The sequence below is a fragment of the Arvicanthis niloticus genome, chromosome 17, assembly GCF_011762505.2.
Source record: "Arvicanthis niloticus isolate mArvNil1 chromosome 17, mArvNil1.pat.X, whole genome shotgun sequence".
NCBI classification, from domain to species: Eukaryota; Metazoa; Chordata; class Mammalia; order Rodentia; family Muridae; genus Arvicanthis; species Arvicanthis niloticus.
The window spans coordinates 31068681-31091138 of NC_047674.1; the positions used below are offsets into that span (position 1 = coordinate 31068681).

Consider the following 22458-nt stretch of genomic DNA (forward strand, 5'->3'; position numbering starts at 1 on the left):
AATTTCTGGAGATGTTTCCTTGTTTGGCCCATACCTGGTGGCTGCCCTAGTAAAGATGAAGTGAAGCCATGACATTCACCTTCTCGAAATCAAGGAAAGATGGCAACTAGCCACACAAGGGCTGCTGCCCAAGGTGGCGCAAGCCACATGTTGTTTATATCCCAGAATGAAATGATGTCACATAGCCCCTTTAAGATTATCTAAGCATAGACTTTTAACTACCAACCCCGAGTTACAAATTTTAAGTTAACGATTTGTTACAGATATTAGCTTTTAACCATATGCAATAACTTATAAGCCAATAGTTCATTTTAGTTTCTGACCCTGGACATAGACTTTAAAAGCAGACCTTGGTCTGAAAAGGGGTGAGCCATAACCTAATTCCAGAGCCAGCGTATCAGTAAAGTAGAACAGACAAAAGAAACTTTAACATCACATAGTCAAACAAATTCAGTGGCTGGCTGTAACAGTAGCAGCCTAGTTGTAACCAAGACACAAGGAACACAGTAAACTCAGGCATTCAAGGAAGACCAGTAAGAAACAAGCATGCAGCAGCCTTAAACATTTATAAATTTAACTGAACCTGATGCGATTCTGACTCAGCTCCATGTTTGCAAGAAAATGTACAGGCATATCAGAAATCACAGATCCAGCTACACAGAAAATGAGCAGACAAAACTTTTCTCTCTGCTTCACTGTTGCAATTTCACAGGAGGAGCACCTTGCTAGTTGCTGAATCCCATTTTCTCATGCACAGTGCTGCTGTAGCAGGATTGGCTGCTAGCTTCCCCTATAGGCACTCTGGGTTTTTTAAAGCTGCCCATTGGTCCCAAGCATTGCATTTTGTGAATCCCATGCCCCCAAAGGCTCCACCAATTTAGGAATGACGTTTCTAAGAGCAGATAGTTAGGCCCAGCCTCGACACCAGTGAGACCCAGACAGGAAGTTGGAGTCACAGGTGCCACAAGTCAGAACACACAATGACAGACCAGACAAGACATAACCAACCAGACACAGCGTTTAACAGTTGGAGTCCCTTCAGAGGTTCACTAGTCCTTGTTGACTGCTAGGGTCCCAGGCTTCTTTGAGCACAAAACTTTCAAAACTTCATTCTTTGTCATATTTTGGCTCCCAGTCTCACCAAGGGGTCACCAGGGAGGGAATCTGGTGACTCTGGCAGAACTCCCTAATTAACCAGAAATAACCAGGGGCCATGAGGCCACCCCATTGCCAAATTGGGATCCACCAGAAGCAGAAACCAGGCAGACAGATGCCGTAGAAGGCTAAGACAACCAAAGGCTTCTATGACTTCCTAAAAAGGGAGCCCTCCATTTAAAAAAAACAAAAAGTATCCACAAAGTGGAGAGCACTTCCCTGAGGCCTTGGGTCAGCTGGGTTAGCTGTCTAACTAGGGTTAGCACTCCTGGGTAGCTCATCTTGTAAGAATCCTTGAGTGAAGAACAAATTTTGGGTAGAGTTATCTCACTGGAGCCTCCAAATGAGATTTGCTGGAGAAAATTAAATTCCTCCTTTTTGGGCCAAATTTGTAAGAAGCTTTATTAAATATTAAATACTGACCAAGAGATGGACTTTGTTCAGGACAACTCCCTGGAATGTCTAGCTGAGTAGCTCCGAGACACATGTTGCATGGGTTTATAAAGACAAACCCATAAGCCACCATACTTTCCTGTGAGGCTTTTGTTTTATTCCAAGAACTGTTAACTCCCAGCAACCCAAGAAGTTACCTGATCCTTGGGCAGGTGGGACTGTAAGACCCCCATGAAGAGAGGACCTTGGGGAGAGGACCTCCCCAAGCCTCAGGAATTCGCAGCCACCCAATAACTCACAAGACACCAAACTCAATGCAATCAGCAAGAGGTATAATTCAATCAGCATGCCGAAGTCAAGACCCGTAACCCACACAGGGGCAGTGGGGTCTGACCCTGAGCTTTGGAGGTATAGGGTATAGAAAGGCAAAAACCACAACCCAGGGGGAATGAAGAGGGGTTATTGGAAAGTACCTGTGGAAAGTCCCAGCCCATTATTCAGTTTGTGACAGGGTTCAAGGAACAGTCATGGAAAACATTCTGTATAGGCTATTCTCAAGAGCCTATTTGTACTCAACCATCTATCATGTGGTCAGCCAAGTTCCTGAAACACAGAGCTCACGACCAAGCTGACCTGCACTCTTGGTTCTGCTCAGCCTGCTAGGAGTTTTTGAAAATGTTTAACCCTTTCAGAGCTAACAGGTTAATTTGGGGTATTATATTCAGGGAGTAGTCCTGACCAAAGCCCATTTCTTGGTCTTTATTTAATATTCAATACAATTTGCTTCACATTTGGCCCAAAATTGTGGATTTAGTTTTCTCGGGATTAGCGCTAGGCTTTCCCACTGAGCCACCGCATCAGCTAACTTTGTATTAAATATGGTGAAAGAAAAGCTTGTGTTTTATCTTTCACATAATAAAAACTGCTGATGGCAGAAACAAAGATTTAATCCGCGTGTCCTTCCAACCCAAAGGGCTCCACACAAACCAGAATGAATAAACATTTGGAATTTGCCCAGCTCTTATTTGAAACAAAATCTTGAACAAACAGAACTTTTAAGAAGCTATGTAGGCCATTAATAGTGAGTCTAGCATAAAGCCACTGTTTTCGCCAGCCTTAGCTTTCACTCTTCAGGTTGTCCTCAAGGCACAGGTTTGATTAATAAGCAAACTAGAAATTGCTAGTTTGCATAACCAACCAGACACAGCGGTTAACAGTTGGAGTCCCTTCAGAGGTTCACTAGTCCTTGTTGACTGCTAGGGTCCCAGGCTTCTTTGAGCACAAAACTTTCAAAACTTCATTCTTTGTCATATTTTGGCTCCAACCAGGAGAGCAGTCAGGGAGGCTTCACTGTGTGAGTGGAGGAGACAGTCCTGTGACAGGGAGGATGGGCTCCTGAGCCCTGCATGTGTGGCCTTTGTCTTCTTGGTTTTCATAGAGGATTTAACTACCTTCCTCCTCTGCAGCCAAAAGCGACCATGATCTGAAAATAAAGACTGCTCTCATACACTCATGTGCGCACACACAGTTTGTGTCTCTGGTGGTTATTTATATTGCTGTTTTCATTAAAACTTTAGAATGTATTAAGAGGTAGGTCAACTAATTATCAGTTGCAATATTTGGGAAATTTTTCCTTCTTCAAAAATTATAGTAGAAGCTGGTGGTGGTGGTGGCACGTGCCTTTAATTCCAGCACTTGGGAGGCAGAGGCAGGCAGACTCTGAGTTTAGGCCAGCTTGATCTACAGAGTGTGTACCTGGACAGTCAAGGCTACACTGAGAAACCTTATCTCGAGAGCAAACAAACAAAAACAATTATTATGGTAAAGAAAAACTTGCCTTTGTAGCATAAATGTCACCCTCCCCCTTCAATTCTGGAACTTGAACCCAAAGTGTGACTAAGGGTTTAACTGGGGAAAAGCCACTCTGAATGTTGATAGCATCCCTGGGCTGCAGTTCCAGCCTAGGAAAGGGAGAAAGATAGTGCTTACTTCTCTGCCTCCTGACTGTGGGTAAACTGTGTGGGGCTACTTCATGCTTCTGCAGCCAGACCTTGCCTGCCACGGGGCCCATATCCCCTCAAGTATGATCCAAAGTAAGTTCTTCCTGCCTTCCTTAAATTGTTTCTTCTCAGATTCTACTTGGTCATAAACAGCAAGGAGAGTAAATACTGTTGCATTTCTACTGTGCTGTTCAATATGACCTTATTGCTCTTCCCCCCCCCCCCTTTTTTTTTTTGAGACAGGTTTTTGGCTAGTCCAAAACTCAATATGTAGACTTGGTTGGTCTCAGATTTATGGAAATTCACCTGTGTGCCCTCTGAGGTATGCCACAACCTCTGACACTCCAGAGTGCTCTTTGTTTTCTTGTTTTTGTTTTTTGGGTTTTTTTTTTTTTTTTTTTTGGAGACAAGGTCTTGCCGTGTAGCCCAAGCTAGCTTCAAATTCATACTCTTTCCTTTGCCTTCTGAATCTTAATAAAATAAAATAATAACTTACAATGACATCATAGTATCTGATTCATAGCTTGAAGTTTAGTAACAATATCGATACCCATTAGTTATTTATGTTTTTATTACATCTGATTGCTGCTTAAACCAAAGTTTTGGCTTCAATAAGATATAAAATTAGGAGAACTCTCTTGAGGAGAAGAAAGCACCAGTTATGGTTTGAATGTAGATTTGGAAGCCTGCCATCTGCTCTTGGTTTCTTTGCCATCCTTTCCCTTCCTTAAGTAGGGTCTCATGTGCAGACCAGGCTGCCCTCCAAATTCTTCATCCTTCTGCCTTTGCTGGATGCTGGAACCACAAGTGTGGGTCACCATGTCCTGCCGCCTGATTACTGTACACTTTTATTGTTTTATAATCTATTAACTGTCAATACTTGTCTTAGTTTGTGTTTCCAGTGCTGTGAAGAGACACCATGACCATGGCAACTCTTATAAAGGAAAATATTTAATTGGGGTTGACTTACAGTTCATAAATTTAGTCTATTGCCATCATGGTGGGAAACATGGCAGCCTGCACTCAGACATGGTGCTGGAAAGGTAGCTGAGAGGTCTGCATTCAGATCCTAAGCCACCAGGAAGAGATAGCAACACTGGCTGTGACGTGAGCAGCAGAGACCTCAAACTCACCTCCAGTGACACACCTCTTTCAACAGAGCCACACCTACTCCAACAAGGCCACACCTGCTAATAGTGCTGGTCCCTGTGGGCTTTTGGGGCTGTTTTTATTCAAACCACAAATACTCAAAAGGATTAAATATGTGGATAATATCTTCCTATTATAGACATATAATCTAAACTTATAATTGGTCACCTAGGGCTAAATTTGTTTCATTAAATAATAAATTCTACGTATTTCTTTATAATTAATGAGAGTTGATGATGTATAATACAATGTTTTTCTTTTATGACTATCCCAGCTACTGCTATTAATTTTCCCAGTTGATAAAATTTATGGTATTCTTCTAATCTCCTAATTAAGAGCATACTGCATTCAGATTGCTGATGCCTGTTGGTTCATCAGTTCAATGGGTGTGTGGCCCTGTTGAGCAGTAAACAACAGGCTCCAGATGTGGAGGCCCCACCTCTTGCTGCTCCTCTGCTGACTAGGTGTAGAACTGTTAAGGAAGCTCCTTTTGCATTTCCAGTTTGAGCCACTCCCTCATTAAGCCATTCTTAACTAGTCCAGTGTTCTTATGTCAGTAAATGCGTTTTCAGGGATAGAACAGAAATACCTCCTGGATGGTCTGGAACTTATGTTTGTGTTAACCAGTGAGAGGCATGAAGAATGGAGTGGGTAAGCTGGGTGGGCATACATGGTACTGGAGAGGTAGCTGGTAGCACCAGTGGGTTCATGGTGCTTTCTTCTGAAGAGTCTATCGCTTTATTCAGAGGTTCTTGTACAGAGTGTGTGGGTATTAGTTCTGAGATGAGATTATAAACTAGGGCTGGAGGGAACATAACCAGGAAAGGTCAACTGCGCCAGCACAGACTCCAGCACTACCACCCAAGCAAAACGATGGGTTACATGGGTGTCCATGATCAGTGTTTATATTGAATTTATATATGTGCTAAGGACTGGAAGAGGTGAGCAGAAATGGAACAGTTTGGCTCTGTGATTGAAAAACAATGCAGACAATGCCTGAGGTTTGTCTGGAATGTTCAGTGGAGGGGGGCACGCCCTCCTGTTAGGCTGTGTAATCTGCTAGTTTCTTACAATGCCTGGCTTCCCTTTTGCCCTCTTACAGAAGCTAGGTTGTTGGGATTTGGTCTTGCTATTGTAATGCTGAGTGTGCCTGGGCTTGGGGTGGGAGGAGATCCAGGAAGGGGATAGAAGGTGGAGGAGGAAAGAGAAGCCACCATGGCTCTGAGGGCTGGCCCATTGAAGTTAAGAGCAGCCCCAATGAAACATAGTAAGTAATGACTCGAGGTTATTGATAGGAAAATAGATTCTAATAACTTAGAGGGTAGATATCTGCCCAGCTCTAATGGTGGTTAAGGCTTATTGTAAATATAAAGGTTGTGCATGTCTTTTATCTGAGAACTAAATGATCTAAGATGAGGTAGAAACCTTGGGTTGGGGTTAAAATTTCTAAACACTAGGTATGTGAGATTGTCGAGTAGGCTTCATCCCTGAATTTTACAACTCTGGCAGGTGGTAAGTCAGTGACCTTCATACTCGGACAAATGATACATCATTGATTCACATTCTTTAAAAAAATAAGCTTTATATGTTAGGACAATTTTAGATAAAATAATTGCGAAGATAGCATAGTGTCCATCTGTCCTACCCTCTTAGCACCCACCTACCCCACCCCCATAGCACCTACCCACCCCCACCCTCATAGCACCTACCCATCCACCCCACCTTCATAGCACTCAACCATCCTACCCCCAAACCCCCATTACTAACATTTTATCCTAGTGTTTTACTTTTTTAAACAATTAACAAACCAGAATTCATCCATTCTTATTAACAAGATAACATGTTTTTCTCAGACTGTTCTAGAATAGCATCTAAGATATATTTGATATATTTATAGTCTTAGATCCTTAGGTTTCCTTGTCTCTGTTTGATGACTATGACAGTTCTGAGTATCGCTAACTAATCAGATATTTTGCAGGTCACATCTCTTAATTGGGATTTGATTAGGATTTTCCTCACTATTAGACTGAAATCATGTGTTTAGGGGAGAATTTTTCTATCTCATATCAAGGATGCATATTATTGATGACTTTTCACAGTTAGTGTCCATCTTTCTTGATCTAGTTGAAGTCTTCCCACTGCAAAGTTGCTCTCCTTTCCCATATGGTATTCTTTAGAAAGAAGACATATTGTGTGTAAAAAAGTACAGGGTGATAGCCCTCCCCCTTTTCTTTCTTCCAAAGTATTTATTTAGTATAATTTCCTTGTTTCAGTATAGACTTGGGTGTTTGTTCTGTGCTGAGTTAGAGCCATGACACTTGGTCCACTGCTCAGACTGCTCTAGCCTTGGTCACTTGGGACTCTTTGTGTTAACTGTTACTTTCTGTACAGATTCTCATCAGCATGTTTTAAATAGTTGGATTGTTTTAGTACTGACTGCTTTCTGATGATGCTCTGCTCCCATTGTGTGCGTCTTATCCAAACCCTAGAAATGGGCATTTCTTTAGAAGCCCCAATTCATTTCCATTGGAATAGTCTCAGAACTTAGGCTGTGGGTGTAAATGTGGTCATTACTGCTGGCTGTCACTGGTTGAGTAGAGTAGGGAAGTGTGTCTCGTTATTCTAACATCTGGTATGAACATATCTGGACTTCTCTCTTGGGGCTTTTCTTTTTTTGAGACTTATTTATTTTTATCTTTATATATGGGTGTTTGCCTGTGCCGTGTGTGTGTGTGTGTGTGTGTGTGTGTGTGTGTGTGTGTGTCATACAGAGACCAGAAGAGGGTGTCAGACTCCTTAGAACTGGAGATATAGATGGTTGTTAGCTGCCATGTGAGTGCTGGAAATCCAGCCTGGGTTCTCTGGAAGAACAGCCAGTTCTCTTAATGCTGAGCCCTCTCTTCAGCCCCATACCTGCATTTCTATTTGTAGCAATTAGTCTATCTTGAGTTCATGCTGAGCCCCCCCACCCCCCCACCCTTGGCTTCTGTATAAACTCTTAGTCCAGCTGTGAGGAACCTGACATACTTTGCTCACATCTGAGTCATTCAGTCACAGTGTACAATACAGTGGCATCAGACTTACTAACTCCTGTGGAAACAGCCTTCATATGTTTGTAATACAGCATGGTTATGAATAAAACTGCTATAAGGAATGTCATACAAATTTACCTGTGGACAGTTTTCAGATGATTTTAGTACAAGTTAAGTTTATCATTGGCATATTGTACAGCACAGCTACTGGCCTTTGCATATGCCCTCAAGATTGTGTGCGTATGTCATCTTTGCCTTATTTAGTGTGCATTGTTTCTTACAGTAGAGTAAGATTTGTTTGCTAGTGCCTCTACCCACTTACTCACAAGGCCCATGTAACTGCTCATCCCAAGGCATATTGGCATTGCAGTGGATCTGATGATGAGTCACAGATGATCTCTTAAGTGAAAAACAAATGCCTGCATACAGGGTCGTGTGCAGCCAGCTGATCTGACTCTGCTTTTCGCACAACAGCAGGGCTAGATAGGTATTTTCAAGGTAACTTGCACAACTGAGTTATTGAAGCTGTCTTAGTATTGATCATGATTACATAGCAAAGCATTTCAAAGTTGCTAAAGTTCTGAGGCATTTGTTATATTTTCCTCATAACCGTTACTCAAACAAGCAGTGTTTCATTGGTTTGTTTTAGATGCCAGTGTTGACCTCAGGGCCCTCACACGTGCTAAGAAAAATGCTCTACCTACCGTTGGTCTACATTTCCTAGTAAGCAATATATTAAAATGTAGAATTGTATTTACTTCAAGGCAAACAGTGAAATTGGGTTTCTGTTCCCATCAGTGATGTTTGGTTTGTTTTCTTCACAGCGTTCATTCAGTCGGAGAGCATAATAGAAGTCCTGCGCTTTGACGACGGAGGGCTGCTACAGGTAATTTTCATGAGTAATATACAACTATTCTTTTTTTTTTCCCTTGGAAACCATTGTAACTGGTTTTAGTGAAGTGTGTTTTATGAACTGTAGACAGTCAGTGGAGTTATTGCATGAACCTCCTACTAGAATTACTTTTTAGAGTAAACATTTCTCTAAAAATGAACTCCTGTAATGTGTAAGCTATAGGTAAGTCAGTCAGAGTTTGTGTCCTATGACCGTGAGGGTGTGTAAAAGTCAGGTCAAATGAGATTGGGCCTGTGAGCTCTCTGGTTGTTAGCGAAGCCTCAGCATTTACCTAGAAAAGAACTTGTGTGCACAGTGCAAGGTTTATGTCTTGTCTGACTGTCCATCACTTGCCATGCTAAGCTATATCTTTAACTGAAGTAAGCATGAAATTAGAATGTGGAGTCTGATAATATTCTGCCTTTCCTTTCAAGCCTAGTTCAGATCCTCTGAAAACTCATCCAGTCCTCAGCTAGAGAGCAAGAACTGCAGAGCTGCAAAGGCATCGTCACTGGCCATCTGGCTTGGTTGGTTTTGCTGAGAAGAGTCTTGTCTTTTCCTTCCTTCCTTCCTTCCTTCCTTCCTTCCTTCCTTCCTTCCTTCCTGTAGCCCAGGATGCCCCAAGATTAGGATCTCCCTGCCTTAGCCTCCTCTTGAGTAGTAGAATTACAGACATACACCTCTGTATCCATTTCAGCTTTCTGATTGTTTTAGATTAAACTTGTTCTTTGACATTTGCATCCCTGTAAGCAGTGCATTCTGGTTACTCTCACCCACTACTGTCCATCCTGTGCTCCCCCCAACCCCATCCTTGTTCTTACAAATCCTTTAATTCTTGTGTTTTAAGACCTAGTATGTTTAGCTACGGTCATATCTTTGAGCACAGGTTTGGACACTTTCACTGGCACAGTACAGGATTACACACTGGCACTGCTTCTTATGGCCGTCTCCTTCCTTTTTCTACACATATCATCACTTTCCTACTGTAATGATGGCAGGCCCCGTGCTGTCAGGTAGCATGCCTGACCATAGTTCACTCATTTTATGTTCAAGGAAAAACAAGGTTTAGGAGATGTGCCCAAGATCCCATGACTTTGTGGCCTGGGACTGACCTAGAGTTCCTGTCTTACTCCAAGTGTGAGCATCTGCATTGCACTATGGGTTGGGTTAGTTTTCTGTTTTCAGACAGGTCTCACTATGTATCTCAGCATGCTCTGTACCATTACCGCGTCACATAATACATTTCTGACTCGTGTCTAACTAAATGATTCAAATTCTGAGAGAACCTCACACTGTAACCCGTGGCTGGCCTGGAACTCACTTATAGACTAGGCCTAATGATTTCTTCCTCCAGCCTCCCAAGTACTGAGATTATAAATGTGAACTACCACACCTGACAAAACTCTGAAAAGACATTCCTGTAGCTTATAGTAAAGGCAGGAAAGCAAAAGTTTAAGTCAGACAAGGCAGTACAGAAAACAGTGTTACTAAAGTGGTACCTGTGGTTCTCAACCACAATCCAGCCTTACTGCAGTTCCTGCAGAGCCCGATGTAAGTGCTGTGTGTAGTGAGTTACACCTCATGCCACCTTTGCTTGGCTCGTAGAAATTGTTAATGTGATAGTAAAACTTGCCAGACTCAAAGCTGTCAAAATCTTGCCTTCCTTACGTTATAGAACTAAGGAAGATAACGTGCACAGAGGGTAACCTCTTTAGTAGTCAGTTGCTAGAACAGGAGTCTAACCAGCTCATCTTCTCACCATGCCTATTGTCAGGATGTTTTCCATAGCACAAGACAGGTACAGTTTCTTAGATGCAACCTTGGATTACCATTTGCCACATGAAGACGAGAAATCATCATCCCTTAGCCTGTGGTTAGCCCTTGTCCCCCTGTTTGGCAAGGCTATCAAGATTTACTATATACAATAGTTGAGGAAGACCAAAGGATTCCTGAGATGGGCAGGGACTCGGGGAAATGTGTATCACAACAGGGAGTTTTTATTAAGATAGGAAACATTGGCTGCTATTGTTCCATTCCAACTGATTGAATGCTTCCTCCCATCTCGATCCTTTGAAATACAAGGTGAAGTTATGAAACATTTTCCCATTTATGAGCATTAATCCCCTCCTAACCAAACTCATAAACAAGTGAAGCTAAGCAAGGAAAAATATAAGGGAAGATGACCCAGCTCTGTATGTGTGTTTGTCATAATCCTACAATAATAAACAGACAGGTATTGACAGTGCACACCGCTAATCCCAGCACTTAGGAAGCAGAGGCAGGGGGATCTATGTGAGTTTAAGAGTTCAATGCCAGCTGCTCTACAGAGTGAGGTCCAGGTCAGCCAAGCTTTAACAGAGAAATTCTGTCTTATACATTCCCACTCCCAAAAAGGGCGTTGGAGTATGGCTCTAGCACCTTCATGGCGGAACATGCAGTGTGTGTGTGTGTTTGTGTGTGTGTGTGTGTGTGTAGGGGGCAGTAAATTAGACATCTAAATTAGGGACTTTAAGAAGTCTAGAATTGCATTCATTTACTTTTAAAGAGTCAGTTGTGAGCTGTAATTCCTATATAGGTGCATAAAATGTGATAAGAGATATGTACAGTAAATCAATATGAACCACCCAGTTTAAATGCTAAGAGCAGATACATGCCACCACTGGCAGAAGTACCCCTCAAGTTCTCTCTCAGTCAGTGGCCTCAGAAGTCAACCATTATGTTGAAGTTTGTGGCCGTTTCCTTTCCTCTAGCTTTAACCATCTGAGCTTTAAGGTGTAACTGCTATAGTTTCACTTGTGGCTTCAAGGCCATGCATGGGATTTGTACTGGTTTTGGCTTCTTTTTCTCAGATTATGTTTCTAAAGTTTTCTGTGTAAATGAAAAACTTGTTTTGATAGCAGCTTCCACGGGTATGGATGGGCACAATTCAAAGATCCTTTATGTGGTTACAGATACTTTAGTTGCTTCTAGTTTTCAGCTATTAATTATGAATAAAGCTTTCTCTTAGTAAATATGCACATTTCTCATAGAGTAAGCTACAGCTCATAGGTTATGTGTCTTCAGCTGAAATGTTGTGTCACATTTTGTTCTGCATGTATGTTTGTGTGGGTGTCTGGAAGTTAGGAAGTAGTGGGAGCTTGTGCTGTTTCTGATGTGTAGTTCAGGTGGTCTTGATGGTAGTTGCCTTTACCTGCCAAACCATATATATCTTTGGTATTAATAGATAGTGACAGTAGTTTTCCAATTTACAATCCCATCAAAACTTCCTCGTTTTACATTTAAAGACCTTGGCACAGCCCACTAGAAGCACCCCTCTCCTCTCCACTTTATCTTGTCACTGTTCTTACTGGGTTATTCTTTTGACTTAGGTAAGTGTGACTTCAAATAAACAGAAGAAATTCTTTATTCATGAATTTTAATTGTCAGCCTTTTGTTACATTTAGTATGTCTTACGTTTGGCTGAAGAACCAGATTATGTGGTTGGGAAGATAGCTCAGTTGATAAAGTGCTTTCATAGTAAACATCAGAACCCAGGTTAGATCCCCAGCACCCACACAAGGAAATTAGCTTGGTGGCATGCACTTGTAATCTCAGAGCTGGAGAATTAGAGACAGAAGGGTCCCTGGGGCTCATTGGCCAGCCAACCTAGCCTATCAGTGAGCTCCAAGTCCAGGTAAGAGACTTTATTTCAAAAACCCAGGACTGACCCTTGGCCCCAGCATGCAACTGTGAGCCTACACACATACGCACTCCCACACACATATGTGCTCATCCATCCGTCCATGAGCATACTATGGATGATCTTAAATTTAGAATTTCATTGGGCTGCTCTCCTTAGGTACAGCTGCAGTTCCTAAAATAACTTTCAGCGGAGGCGGAGGGCAGAGCTCCCTTGTTGCTTGTTCAGTTGTTTTGTGTCCTTCGCCAGGTGCCCTGCAGTACTTTGTTACCCACTGCAGCGACATGTCTCCTGGTTGGCTGCTGATGCATGCCAGGGCTGGTTTTTAGGACGCTGGGCTCTAGCGTCCTGAGTCTGTCTTTGCAACTACACTTTTGAAAGTTTTGATTCTCATTTTCTTCCTCTTAGACATGGTTCTTGGTAATCATGTTTTTGTTGCCCTAAAGTTCTGTGCCTTCCATGTGCACTTGTAAACTCTGTGTGCACTGTTAGGGTGTTTCTTAGGATTACACTGGATCTGAAGATCAGTTTGGAGAGAATTAAAACTCTTTATAGGAAATTAAGTCAGTATATACTGTACAGAATAGTAATAGCACCTTGACAAATGTAGTGTGCAAAACATTCTACTAGTGCTAAGGGGAAGATCATAGGAAACTATTAACACCTTCTTCCTTACTCCTGAGTCTTGGGGTGAATCATTTCTGTAGGGTAGGTACTCACTCAGTTACTATGGTGATGGATTATATGCACAGAGAGGCCATCTCCAGGCTTCCTGTCAGCAGTAGGAGCTAAGCTTCCGGCTCAGCCAGCACCATTCTCCCTCCTATGAATGAGCTTCATGGACAACCCACAGCATATCTGAAGCTTCCTGCAGATGCCGCTCGAAATCACACTTGACTGCAACACAAAGACATGAGTGAGAACTAGCAACTGGGGTCCATCAGCCCCAGAATGGGCAATAACAGTAAACTGCCCTAAGCCACTATGCTTCAGAAGGCTAACATTGCAGCAGTAGATAACCAGAGCCTGCTGTGATCTGAAACCTGCCTGCTTTGCACTCAGTTTTTCCCATTGTTTCAGAAATCCCCTTTTGTATATCTGTGTAATGAGACCCCAGTCAAAGCTCTGCACACCAGAGCTTAGTAGAGAGCTTTCTTCTTGGTAGATGAACCCACAAAAGTGAGATGTCCTGATGATAGAAAGCAGAGGTCTGTGTTCAGGACAATATTCCTTTAGAGTCAGACTGAAACTGTTCACTGGAGTGTTGTTCTAAGCTGCGTGAGCTGTTCTGGTGAATAAGCAAGCTGGGAGATTATGGACAGCCTTGCATTTATAGCTGGTTTATCAGAAGTACAGGTGGCCTGGGGCCCCCAAAGTGCACAACTGTATATGGAGTGTGGGCACAGTCATCATCTGGATTCTCATCTGACCCCGGGTACTTAGATAATACTCGAGGATAGTAGTCGAGTCATCCAGGAGTAGTATTTCCATTATGTCTCATGAGAAGATTCGATACATGATGCTGTCTTAGGAGAGACTGTCATATGCAGAGATTTAGTGGCTTTGGAAGTGAAGCAAGCATAAAACCAGTGGCAGAGTGGCTTGGCCTGTGGGTTATAGATGATCATCTCTGAACAGTCTTGGGAGCGGCTCTGTTCTGTTAGTGAAAGGGAAGGAGAAGGGGCTAGGATCGACTTTTATGAAGGCTGATCATATTCACCTCTATGAAGAGATGTGTAAAAGTTTACAGAAGTTTGGAAAGCATAGAATTTGCCTAAATGTTTTTTATTTTTTGTTGTTTTGCTCTGGAAATCAGTCTAAGTGTCTTGTGCATGCTGGACAGACACTGTGTTGCTGAGCTCTAGCAGCAGCCTCTAAATTCTTAAGTGAATGTAATAGGTTCAGGTAAGCAGCTTAATGTACAGAAACCAGTACATTAACCAAGTAAGCGACTAGTGAGTGATAGAACCGAGCCTTCTTCTAAAGCTTTCCTCTTAGCCACTGTGATGTGCTCATAGACCAGAGAGAAGTGCTCCATATCCTACTGCCCAGATGTAATGCAGACTGATGCCTGGATTCATTTCTATGGTGCTTGTTCTCACTAAGCATAGCTTCGTTTTCTCACACTATAGGCAATTTTACAACATAGCAATTAATTTTATATCACAATAGCCATTCTTCATCAAGTCAGGGGCCACAGGAGATTTTCATAATTGGTGTAACAGCTGAACACTTTGAATTATAATGCAAGAAGATGTTACTACAGATAAAAATTAAGGGGACTGGTTACTGGCTTAGCTAGAAAAGTGCCTGCTCTGCCTAAAGACCCAAACTGGGATTCTAAGACACCCAGGCATGATGCACATGTACCCCGAGCCCTGGGGTAGGGGAAATGGATCCTGGAGCTCACTAGCCAGCTAGTCTTGTCAAATCTGTGAGCCCTAGATTCAGTGAGAAGAAACCCTTGTCTGAAGAAATAAGGTGCAAAATAATACAGAAAAACCCCCAACATTGACCTGTGCTACACATATGCAGGTTTATGTATGTGTGCACACACATACAAATGAAAACTATAATTGGAAATGTATCAAAGTTCAGGAAAATTTATGTTTTGAGGCAAGTAATTCATTGTTTGGGGAGTAGAGGGAAGACTGCCCTGTGCACTTTAGAGTGGTCATTAGTGTCTTTGTCTACTTGATGATAATAGTGCATGCTTTGTGACAATTAAAACATCTCTAAAAGTCTAGGGAAGTAGTTTAGTGGTGGTGATGGCCTAGCTTGTACAGGGCCCTGGGTTCTGCCCTGCACATGAAAGCCCCTAGACCTTACTCTCAGCGACCTTGCTAGGAAGTTGAGCTATGGAAACTCTGGAAAGTGAGTTGCATTTATGAGAACTGATAGTGCCCAAGAGTACATTACATAAGTGCTTATGCAAAGGCCAATGTGGTGATTGAAATAGTCTGCTTTCCTCTTGTGAATCCTGTTGAGAGATGGGGAGCCGTCTAAAAAGTTGCGTTCAAATTGGTCTGGAATTGGCAGCCCAGTGGTGAGCACTGCACACGTGTGATGTGAATTGCAGGTGGGAAGGAGTCTGATGGCCTCTTCTGGATAGGCAGGACAGAAGGATAACCTGGGTTCACTTGAGATTACCATGTTGACTTTTTCTGATTCTGGGAACTTTGAAACACTAGTGGCAGTCATTTGTGATAGATGGCTTACATGATAGATAGTTTCCAGGACCCAGAATTCTCCTGCTATGCTCTGTTGTGGAATATAATGGGCCAAATGTCCCTTCCGTCAGCTGTTAAAATCTGATTATTCTCTATAGAGCTGTACTCTTTAATGAAGTAACCATCTTTTCAGATGGTCATGGACCATTTACTTTCCCCTCACATGTGTGTAGGTATACCATTTGCATGCTTCATGCCATGCAGGTCAAAAGCGGGCATCAGATTCCTCCAGACTGAAGTTATGGCTGCTTGTGACCCACCATTTGGGTTCTGGAAATTGAACTGAAGTCCTCAGCAGGAACAACAAGTGCTCTTGACCTCTGAGCTATTTTCTCCAGCCTCTGCTTTCCTGGAGTGAATTTCCTATTCTTGTTCATTGTTTACATTTCAGTCCCCACCCTCTTTCTTCTCACTGCTGTGTGAGAGGAACTGTCCCATTATGAAACCCCTCCTGGTGCAATTACTTTTGCAGCACATCTTGTGTCTATTCATTGTGACAGGACTTGTTTGTGGTTGAGCTCTAGCTTCTGACACTTTTAAAGTAGATTTTGTTATTCAGTACTGAAGGCACGGTTGGCCTCTTCCACCTAATTTTTACACTTTGTTGTGCTGCCCCGTGTTTAGGCCCAATGTTAAGATATACCTTAAAGACAAGTTTAAAGCTTTTATTTCTCAAATTACCTCAGAATCAAAATAGCATTTACTATAATCAGCTCCTTTCAGCACTTGGGACACAGTGTCTGCCTGCTGTGAGACTTTAATTATTATAGCTAAATGATTGTTCTGTTGTGTCTGCCCTATACTTCAATAAGAAGCACTATTTGTCCTTCTAATCTTATTTCTTATTGAATATCAGATAATTTTTCATAAGATGTTGTCTTAGGGTTTCTAAGACACCATGAACAAGGTGACTCTTAACAGGGGAGCATTTAACTGGGGCTGGCTTACAGTTTCCGAGGTTTAGTCCTTCATTATCCTCATGCTGGGACATGGCAGCATGCAGGCAGACATGGTGCTGGAAAAGGAGCTGAGAGTTCTACTTCTTGATCCTCAAGCAGCAGCAGGAGACTGTGTGCCACACTGACTGTAGCTTGAGCTTCTGAGACCTCAAAGCCCAACCCAGCAGTGACACACTTCCTCCAATAAGGCCACGCCTACTCCAAACATGCCGCACCTCCTAATAGTGCCACTCCCTATGGCCAAGCATTCAAAACCATGAGTCTGTGGGGACATTCTTCGTCAAACCACCACCACCACAGATGGTTTCCTGGTTTATAATTTATCATCTTGAATAATTTTGCTTTTTGTTCTTGTATTCTTTTGCTACATTGTCTTTATGATGTTTTATTCCTTAAAAAGTACATAGGGCAATAGATTTCTTGAGTTTTGTTTCTGTTTCTACAGGAGCATGGCTCCTTATGCTCTGGATGTTTTGATCACCCTTTACTGATTTATGAACAGCATACAGTGTACATGTCTAAATTACATGGATTGAAGAAGGTTGACATGCTATTTTACCCTGGGAGATCATAACTACAGTCCAATAGTGAGCATACCCAGCTCCCCTAAAAGTCTCCTGTACTCTTATTCTCTATCTCTAGGCAGCCTCAGTTCAGCATTGAGTCATTGGGTTCCAACATTCACCATAGTAATTTGAGATTTACTTATGATATCACATATGTCAATAATTTGTCTTTTTGTTGCTGAGAAATAGTTTGTTGTCTTGGTGTGCTACAGTTTATGTTCCCATTTACATGTTATCAGAACTTTGGGTTCTTCTAGTAAAAACAAAAAGCTACTGTGAACATTCAAATACAAGCTGTTGTGTAGATAAATGCTTTATTTCTAGAAGTTCTGTAGAGCTGGTATATTTTCTTAAACATTTCTTTCTGAGATTAATTTGTGTACACTGTATAAAATAGGGTAAAGGTTCCTGTTTCTTCACTACATCATCTAGTTGTTCTGTCTGTTGAGAAGACATTCAGTTCTCTACTGAGTGTCATTGATGCCATTGCTGAAAGGTTATTGTATACATGTCCATTTCTGGACTTGCCGAGTTCATTAATCTATTTTTATGCCACGACTACTGTATTGTCTTGATTACTAAAGGATTTTTTATAGGTATTAGACATAGAATTACCATTTTTAAGTATGCAGTTCAGCAGAGTTAAGTCTGCTTACACTATTCGAAAGTGACCTCCACCGTCTGACTTCAGAACTTCTCTCTTCCAAGCTGAGGTTCTTTACTGAGCAATGGTCCCCAGTGCCTGGCATCCGTGACTGTTCTGTCCACTATTGAGACTGTGTACAACACTGTTGTACATGTGTTATGAAGGTGTTCTCACGTAGAATGTGTCTTTGAGAGTGGTTTATGTCCCTTAGCACATTGTATGTGGTTCTTAGGACCTGTACACTGCAGTGTGCTTTCTTTCCTTTCCTTTACAAAGCTGAAGAGCTCAGCGTCTGTGCAGACCACTCTTGGCTAGCTATCTGTCCATCCTAGGCACTTCAGTTCTGCATTTTCACTGTTTTCAAAACAGCTGCTTTGAACATGCGTTCACACTATCTCTCCGAATCCCGTTTGCAGGCTTGCTGCTTTATCGGATTTCTGTTGTTTATTTTTTGGAGTTTGAGGTGTGTATATCCACAGACAAGATTGTTATATTGTGTAGTAAATCTGTTAGCATTTTGGAGAGCCAATATGCTTATTATCACAGTAGCTTTGTATTTTATAACCCTAATACCAATTTTTTCACATCCATTCTGAGAGGGAAGGTGTGTGTGTGTGTGTGTGTGTGTGTGTGTGTGTGTGTGTGTGTGTCTGTCTGTCTGTCTGTCTGTCTCTGTCTGTCTGGTTTAGGTTTTTTGGTTTTGTTTTTTTAAGGCAAGAGTCTCACTGTGTAGCCCAGGATGGCTGTAAGCCTGAGCCTGTGATGATCTTCTTTAGTCTGGAAGTACAGGTGGGAGCTACCAGACCTGCCTATTTGTGTGCTCTCCTTAAAACAAAAACAAAAACCAGGCAATAGCCACCTGACATGTAAGAGATATATTTACTTTGCATTTCCACAATGAATTGTTATTGAGCGTCTGACAGTTGTGTCTCCTTTGGAGAGCTGTCTTATCTGTTTTTTCCTCCATCCTACTTTTTAGTTTTGCTGGGCATTGAACCCAGGACCTTGTGCATTCTACCAACTAATCTACATCCAGAGCATAAATGTTAGATGTTCTTTATATGTTCTGGGTACTAATCTCTTAATAGATACACGACTTGCAAATGTTTTCTCCCATTCTTGGGAGGAACTGTATAGCTATAGCTTTAATAATTAAAATTTAAAAATATTTTCTTTAAATATAGAAAATTGAAGAATTTGATATTCATTCACAAACCACTCACTCATCAAACATTTTGCAGTGCATTTTTATCTATATATACATATTCACACAAACTGTATTATTAAAACATTAAAAAAATCACACTCTTATACTTAGTACATACCTTCAGAAGAAACATTTTATCACATCTGCCTTATCTTCACACACATTTGCCAAACTGCCACATGCAAACAGTACTACTAGTGGAGAAAACAGTGTGGTTAGTGGAGAAAGTAGTGGCATGCACTGCTTTTCTGATTATAGTGAAGCAGCTAGCCCCCAGCTGCATTCATCAGTTGTGCTCCTTGGAGGGTTGGCATCTTTTGTCGTTGTTGGGTTTTTTTTTGAGACAGGGTTTCTCTGTGTAGCCCTGGCTATTCTGGAACTCATTCTGTAGACCAGGCTGTCCTTGAATTCACAGAAATCTGCCTGCCTCTGCCTCCTGAGTGCTGGGACTAAAGGCATGAGCCACCACCACCCAGCTTCCTTCTTTCTTAATCACTGAGGTTTTTATGTCCCTCATCACTGAACTGTAGTAACTGCCCCCCTCCCCCAACTTCTTTCTTTCTCTCTAGGCCTCTAGTTAAGCCTCCATATTACTGTCAGAATTATATCTTAACCCTTAAGTCAGACCAAGATCATGTCTGTTGGTCTCTTACTGTATCATAGACATATCCCTTGAGTTACATGTAGAGTACATGAGCTAAATGCTGGTGTGGCTTCTTTTTTATGATTGATAGATTGATTCTTCTTTTGTACAATGCATCTCAACCACCACTTCCCCTCTTCCCCAGATCCCACTGTTCCTTAATTTCCCTCAGAAAAGAGCAGGTCTCAGTGATATTAGCTGAACACAGTATAACAAGATGCAATAAGACTAGGCACAAGCCCTTATTTCAAGGCTGGAAAATAGTCCCAAGAGAAGGCAAAAGAATCAGAGACAACTCCCAACTCTCACCGTTAGGAGTCTCACAAAAACCCAATTTAAATAACCACAGCATATATACAGAAATCCTACGGCAGACCCATTTGGGTTCCATGGTCACCGCTTTAGTCCCCATGAAACACTATGAGCCCTGCTTAGTTGATTCTGTGGGCATTTTCTCTTGGTGTCCCCAACTCCTCTGGCTCCTACAGTATCTCCTCTTCCCTTCTGAGTGGCTACCCGAGCTCCACCTAATGTCTGCATCTGCTCTCATCGGCTGCTGGAGGAAATTGTGGCTTCTTAACAAGGTGGACATCTTCTGGCTCCTACCTTGCCTTGCAGCCTTATTTTGCAGTCTGTGTTTTGATATACTGTGTTCTTTCCTCTTTTACTATCTGTGTGGCTTCCACGTCATAGTTGCTATCAGAGTTTAGTGTAAGCATCAGCTTTTCAGATGCACATTCGTCATGTATATCATGTTGTATATAATCCCTTTCGGTATTTCTGTAACCAGTTCTCAAAGTCTTTTTGTTACTTAAATGGTCTGATTCCCACTGTAATTTCAGCTCCATAATGGCAGCAGCCATATATATATACCAGCACCTCACTGGCAGTTGGGAGGAAGGGAACACTCTGGGGTTCATGACCTAACATGAAGAGATTGTAAAGGAGACTTCCCTACAGGATTTGTATTGTTTGCCAAATATAAGGAAACCAATAACATTAGTTTGTGGTGTGCTTAAAATTGAACCAAATTATTCTCTCATTCTAATTGCATAGTGTGACCTATTATGTGATTCAGGACTGGGTCTAACTTGAAAGTCAAGCGTGGGAGTGGCCTGAAAATAAAAGACACAATCAAATATGTTGATGTTTCTTCTGTCTGTAATGTGAAGCTTTGGCTTTAGCAGTTTTATTCTTGTTTTCTTCCTTTTACAGACTGAGACAACACTTGGCCTCAGCTCATATCAACAGAAAAGGTAAGTAGAACTCAACATGTAGCAACATGCAAACATGCTTCCATTCCTCGGGGTCCTGCACCCCTCTAACTCACTCTCCTGGGTTACTTTTTGATGAACACACAACGTTGTATTCTAAAGACATTTTGTTGTGCTTTTCTTTTCATTTTTTTGTTTGTTTTGCTTGATTTAGGCCTGGATTTTACTATGTGACTCTGGCTGGCCTGAAACTTTCTATGTAGACAAGGTTATCCTCACACTTACATAAATCTACGTGCCTCTGCCCTCCAAGTGCTGGGATTAACAGAGTGCAACACCACACCTGGCTTTATGCCAGGTCTTTCTAAATACAGTGTTTGGAAAACCAAGTTTAAATGACTTCTCGTGTGGTGCTGTAATATAGCATATTACTCTGGAATAGTGTCAAAGACTGTAACAAAGACCTAGAATAATCGCCTGGCAGAGAGGTTTGTTTGACTTACAGTTTTGAGCATTGCACTCACAGCACAGCATGGCAACATCTTTCTCATCAGAGAGTTAGAGATCAAGAAAGGGCTGGGGTCCCACAGGCTCATCTGAGGTCATGTTCCTAATGACAGGAAGCCCTCTCACTAAACCCAACTTACTACAGAGTTTCTCTGGGGATCAAGCTCCCAAACATGGGCCTTTTAGGGGCATGTAAGATATAAACTGTAGGTCTGTCCCTGTCATATACAAAGGGTCTTTACTCAGACAGAGGTACCCCCTGTCTTGTAAGATTATCATCAGGTTTGTAAGTCCTTAGTGAGCTCTAGGACTGACACATCCAGAACCAACATAGAAAGGCATACCCTTATTCCAGCAGATTGGAAATTAGCCAAGGAATTATACTGGTTTATAGTTATAGAGATGATATTCATCTGGAGAGCTGGCTCAGTGTAACCATTAAGAGCTCCACTCACGAAACAGTCCTTGGATCGAATTTAAAAGTATTTGATAAAATTTGCATCATCTTTTAAAAATTATTTTAAAAGTTAACTATTCTCTATGGGAAGTGGGCTTGTGGAGGAGTGGGTGTAGGTGTGCACATGTAGAAGCCAGAGGATAACTCTTCTTGAGCTGGGTCTCAGCTTCCACCTTGTGGAAGCAAAGTCTGTCTGTTTCTGCGGCTCAGTGGACTCCAAGCTAGCTGTCCTGTAAACTTTTCAAACTATTCTCCTGCCTCCAACTCACAGTTTATCATAGGAATGCTGGGATCACAGCTACACAACAGTGCTCTGGCCTTTTTCTTCTATGTGGGCCTAAAAGTCAGTTCTTCAGACTTATGTAGCAAGGACTTTTACAGGCTGAACTATCTCCCCAGCACTGTGTGTGTGCATGTGTGTGTGCCTGTGTGTTGTCTCTCTCAATTATACCTCAGGTGTTGAGATGGGTTCTCTTACTGAAACTGCAGTTCACAGACTTGGCTAGACAGGCCAGCCAGCAAGGCCCAGTGATGCTCTCTGCAGCTTCCCATGCTAGGGTTCCAGGTTTGTACCCCTACACTGTGGTGGGTCTTCTGCTTTGTCACTCTCTACTTTATTTTCTTAAGACAAGGTCTCTTAATGAGTCTGGAGCTTAGGGCTGTCAACCAGTGAACCTCAGTGATCCTCCTGTCTCTCCTGGGGTTACAGGTACAAGCCACCATGCCCAG

The 22458-nt window shown here is 42.1% G+C and overlaps 1 protein-coding gene across 1 annotated transcript in view; it reads left to right on the forward strand.

Moving 5' to 3' along the window:
- The window catches only part of Tmem131 (transmembrane protein 131), a 151734-nt gene that overhangs the window by 46430 nt on the left and 82846 nt on the right, over window positions 1–22458 (forward strand). The window contains exons 2-3 of the mRNA XM_034521541.2: window positions 8554–8615; window positions 20767–20807. Of these exons, the coding sequence (XP_034377432.1) occupies window positions 8554–8615; window positions 20767–20807 (103 nt within the window). The remainder of the gene's footprint in view (window positions 1–8553; window positions 8616–20766; window positions 20808–22458) is intronic.